Consider the following 3,420-nt stretch of genomic DNA (forward strand, 5'->3'; position numbering starts at 1 on the left):
CCCTGGGGTGGGCCCTGCGCTGATGCCGCCCGCCCCGCGGCCCACCCCTGCCGAAAGGCCACGGACGTGGGGAATGGGAGTCGGGGGATCCTGCCCTGGGCTTCATTCTGTTTCTCTAACACTTTCTTGTACTGGTACTAGTAGGGTCCTGACTACCTCTCCACCTACTCACTGTGTTCCAGCCTTTCTGCTCGTGAGTTCCAGGCTCAGGGTCTCTGCTTGGATGCTTTTCCCCAGATGGCCTTTTTTCTCCTAGTCACAACTCAAATGTCATCTGCTCAAAGTTGCCTCCCTCACACCCAGTCTGAAGTCCTTCCCCCTCGGTCACCATCTGACCAGCCTGTTTTTGTCTTTCCAATGCATTATGTGAAATTATTTTTATTTGTCTGCTCTTCCCCATGAAAGCTCAGCTCTGTGAAAGCACTGATCCTGCCTACTTTGTTCTCTGTAGGACCCCAGCACCTGGCAGAAGGCTCCCTGCAGCTGGTGCTCAAGATATATATATAAATATAATTTTTTTTTTTTGACCTGATGATTAGTATCTCAGGTAAAAAGCAGATGCTAACAGCCTTGGGCAATCCAGCTAGGAAAGGCACATGGCACATGGAAGCAAAGTGGACCTGTGGGCACAGGAGGACAAACACCAGGAAACTGTTACTTTCCAGTGAATACAGAAAGAGGAGAGCTCAGACTTGGTATCATTCCAATTCATATTCAGCCAGTGTTTATTAAGAGCCTAATATACACCAGACACTTTACATGCTGATCACATTTAATCCTCACAACCACCTTGTAAGGGAGACATCATCAGTGCCACTTGAATGAATGAAAAACTGAGGCTCAGAGAGATTCAACAGCTTATCCAAAGCTCTCCAGACAATAAGTGCAAAAACAAGGATTTGAATTCAGGACTCTTTGATTCCAAATCTGGAACTTTCTGGAACCTCTGACACACACACACACACACCCAGCACCACGTCCTGAGCTGCTGCCTCCTGGACTTCCACCAGACTGCACCTGACAGACAAAGCCAGCTAGGAGGGAGGGGAGTGAGGGAGAAGGTCCCAGAGGTGACCAATGCCTGACCCCTTCATGACGGCAGGGACTAGGGCTCACCCACAGGGGTTAGAGAGAAGAGTGGAAGGGAGGGACTTTCCCATAATGCTCCCTCCTCTCAGTGCCTGAGTGTGCTATGTTGAGAAATGGGGCAAAAGAACAAACAGTCCATGCCACAGAGGGAGACAGGAGCAGCCTTATCAAACAAGATAAAGAGACCCGGATAATGTGCCTTTTGAGGCCCCTGGTGGTGGAGGAGGACTGAGCCAGGGGAATGGGAAAGGAAGAAAAGATGAACCCATCTTGGAGTGTTGTACTTTGGTTGCTGGAGAGCCAATAGTGGAGACTGGAGACAAATATTTAAGTCATTCCGGCAGGTCCCATGTACGTGCCTCTCAATCTAACACTGCCCACCTTGGCCAAAAAGGAAGGCTTCCTATGGAGGAGCTGCCCTGCTCAGTCTGTCTTCTCGGGCTTTTTCCAGGACTTGTGGGTCTCCAGGAAGATCTTGACCAGGGACAGGAGGATGGGCACAGCCATAGGCAGGAAGAGTGGGATGTAGATGGCAAATTTCTGGTCATCAGGGAAATAAAGGAGGTGGAGGAGTGACGGGTCAAAAAAGGCACGCTCAGAGGACGTCACAGCTTCCTGGCTGGCGACAAAGGCAGATGCCAGGTGCCCAGAGGCCAACTCTTCTGCCGACTTCTGGACTGCAGCTACAGCCCTGTACACCTAAGAAGCAGAAGGGACAAGAGGGTATACCAGTAAGTCCTAGGCATTGGTAGAAAGGGTGCTGGACCTTACTGTGCTTTCCATCTATTGAGGAAGATGCCTGGAGTTCATCCAGGATCTATGGAAGTCTGTCTAAAGGGATATGGTTTATTTTCCTGAGATCAGCTTGAAACCTCGCACTGTCATCTGCACTCCTGCTAGGGGGCTGGTACTGCTGTCTAGAGGAAGGCTGGGACACTAAAGATGGCAAGCCCACACATACCGTGGACTTCACAGGCTCTCTGGTCTCACCACACTCTGGCCCTCTCTGACTACCCCAGTCCCAAGCTGCAGAATCCATCCCCTGCCCGCTTACCTCAGATGCCACATCGTCCTTAATGACAATGTTGCTGATTTTGCCCAGAAGCTGTGCCAGGGAGGTGAGGGTGGTGGTGGCTGTGGCCAGATTCTCCACTGACCGAGCCCAGAGCAGCCGGTCTAGCTCCCAGGTCATTAGCCCTTCACTCTTAGGCCCTGAAAGCAGGCATTTTGGAGGCACCTGAGGCTGAGCTATCCCAAAAAGCAACCTGTAGGAACATCGGAGTAAGATCAAGGTGGCTGAGACCACAGGGTGGGAGATGACGGCTAAGATTTCTCAAATATCTGTCCTAAACCAGTGATTTTCAATCTCATCCAGAACCATAGGGGTTAAAGGGAAGTACCTCAGGGTCTTAGGGGCATAAGTGGCAACACCAAGCAAATTGGCCTCAAACCCTGCTTCAACCGGTGTTTCTGCTTTTACCTGTTTCTACATTAGACTTCCAAGATCTTGTTTTTTAAAAAAAGGTTCCATAGCTAAAATACTTCTGATAACACTAACTTAGTTTAATCCTTTCACCTTCTCTACCCTCTCTTTGAACAAATGGGGCCAATGAGACTTAGCATTAAGGGATGATCCAGGACTGCCTTTGCCAAGGCACATGTGCTGTGCTTCTCTAAGCCTGCATCTGTGACAGACACTGCTAGTCAATCAGAAGAACACTCTTTCCTAATGAGCCCAGATACAGCCTTAGAATCCTCAACATAGAGCCTCAGACAGTCACTCTCAATCCATCAGGCAGCACAAGAATTAACAGTTATTTTCTCAAGCAGCCCTAATCACACTCCATGGACCTGACATTCATGAATCTATTTTTCTTAAAACTGGTTTTGTTGGCCAGGCACAGTGGCTCACGCCTGTAATCCCAGCACTTTGGGAGGCCAAGGTGGGTGGATCATGAGGTCAGGAGTTCAAGACCAGCCTGGCCAAGATGGTGAAACCTCGTCTCTACTAAAAATACAAAAAATTAGTCGGGTGTGGTGGCAGGTGCCTGTAGTCCCACCTACTCGGGAGGTTGAGGCAGAGAACTGCTTGAACCTGGGAGGCGGAGGGTGCAGTGAGCCAAGATCACGCCACTGCACTCCAGCCTGCGCGACAGAGTAAGACTCCGTCTCAAAAAAAAAAAAAGAGTTTTGTTACCTACTGTCCTTCTTAGAAGAAGGATGATGGGATCCTTAGAAATATCCCTTAGGCCGGGCGCGGTGGGTCAAGCCTGTAATCCCAGCACTTTGGGAGGCCGAGACGGGCGGATCACGAGGTCAGGAGATCGAGAC

General features: G+C 50.0%; 1 protein-coding gene across 1 annotated transcript in view; it reads right to left on the reverse strand.

The window, feature by feature from the left end:
• Positions 1–696: 696 nt before the first annotated feature.
• PIGS (phosphatidylinositol glycan anchor biosynthesis, class S) overlaps positions 697–3,420 on the reverse strand; it is a 27,706-nt gene continuing 24,982 nt past the window's right edge. Inside the window, 2 exon segments of the mRNA XM_011940784.1 lie at positions 697–1,788; positions 2,144–2,354. Coding sequence (XP_011796174.1) covers positions 1,513–1,788; positions 2,144–2,354 — 487 coding nt within the window. The 3' untranslated portion in view covers positions 697–1,512.

This window comes from Colobus angolensis, unplaced genomic scaffold (genome assembly GCF_000951035.1).
Source record: "Colobus angolensis palliatus isolate OR3802 unplaced genomic scaffold, Cang.pa_1.0 Scaffold193, whole genome shotgun sequence".
Classification (NCBI taxonomy): Eukaryota; Metazoa; Chordata; class Mammalia; order Primates; family Cercopithecidae; genus Colobus; species Colobus angolensis.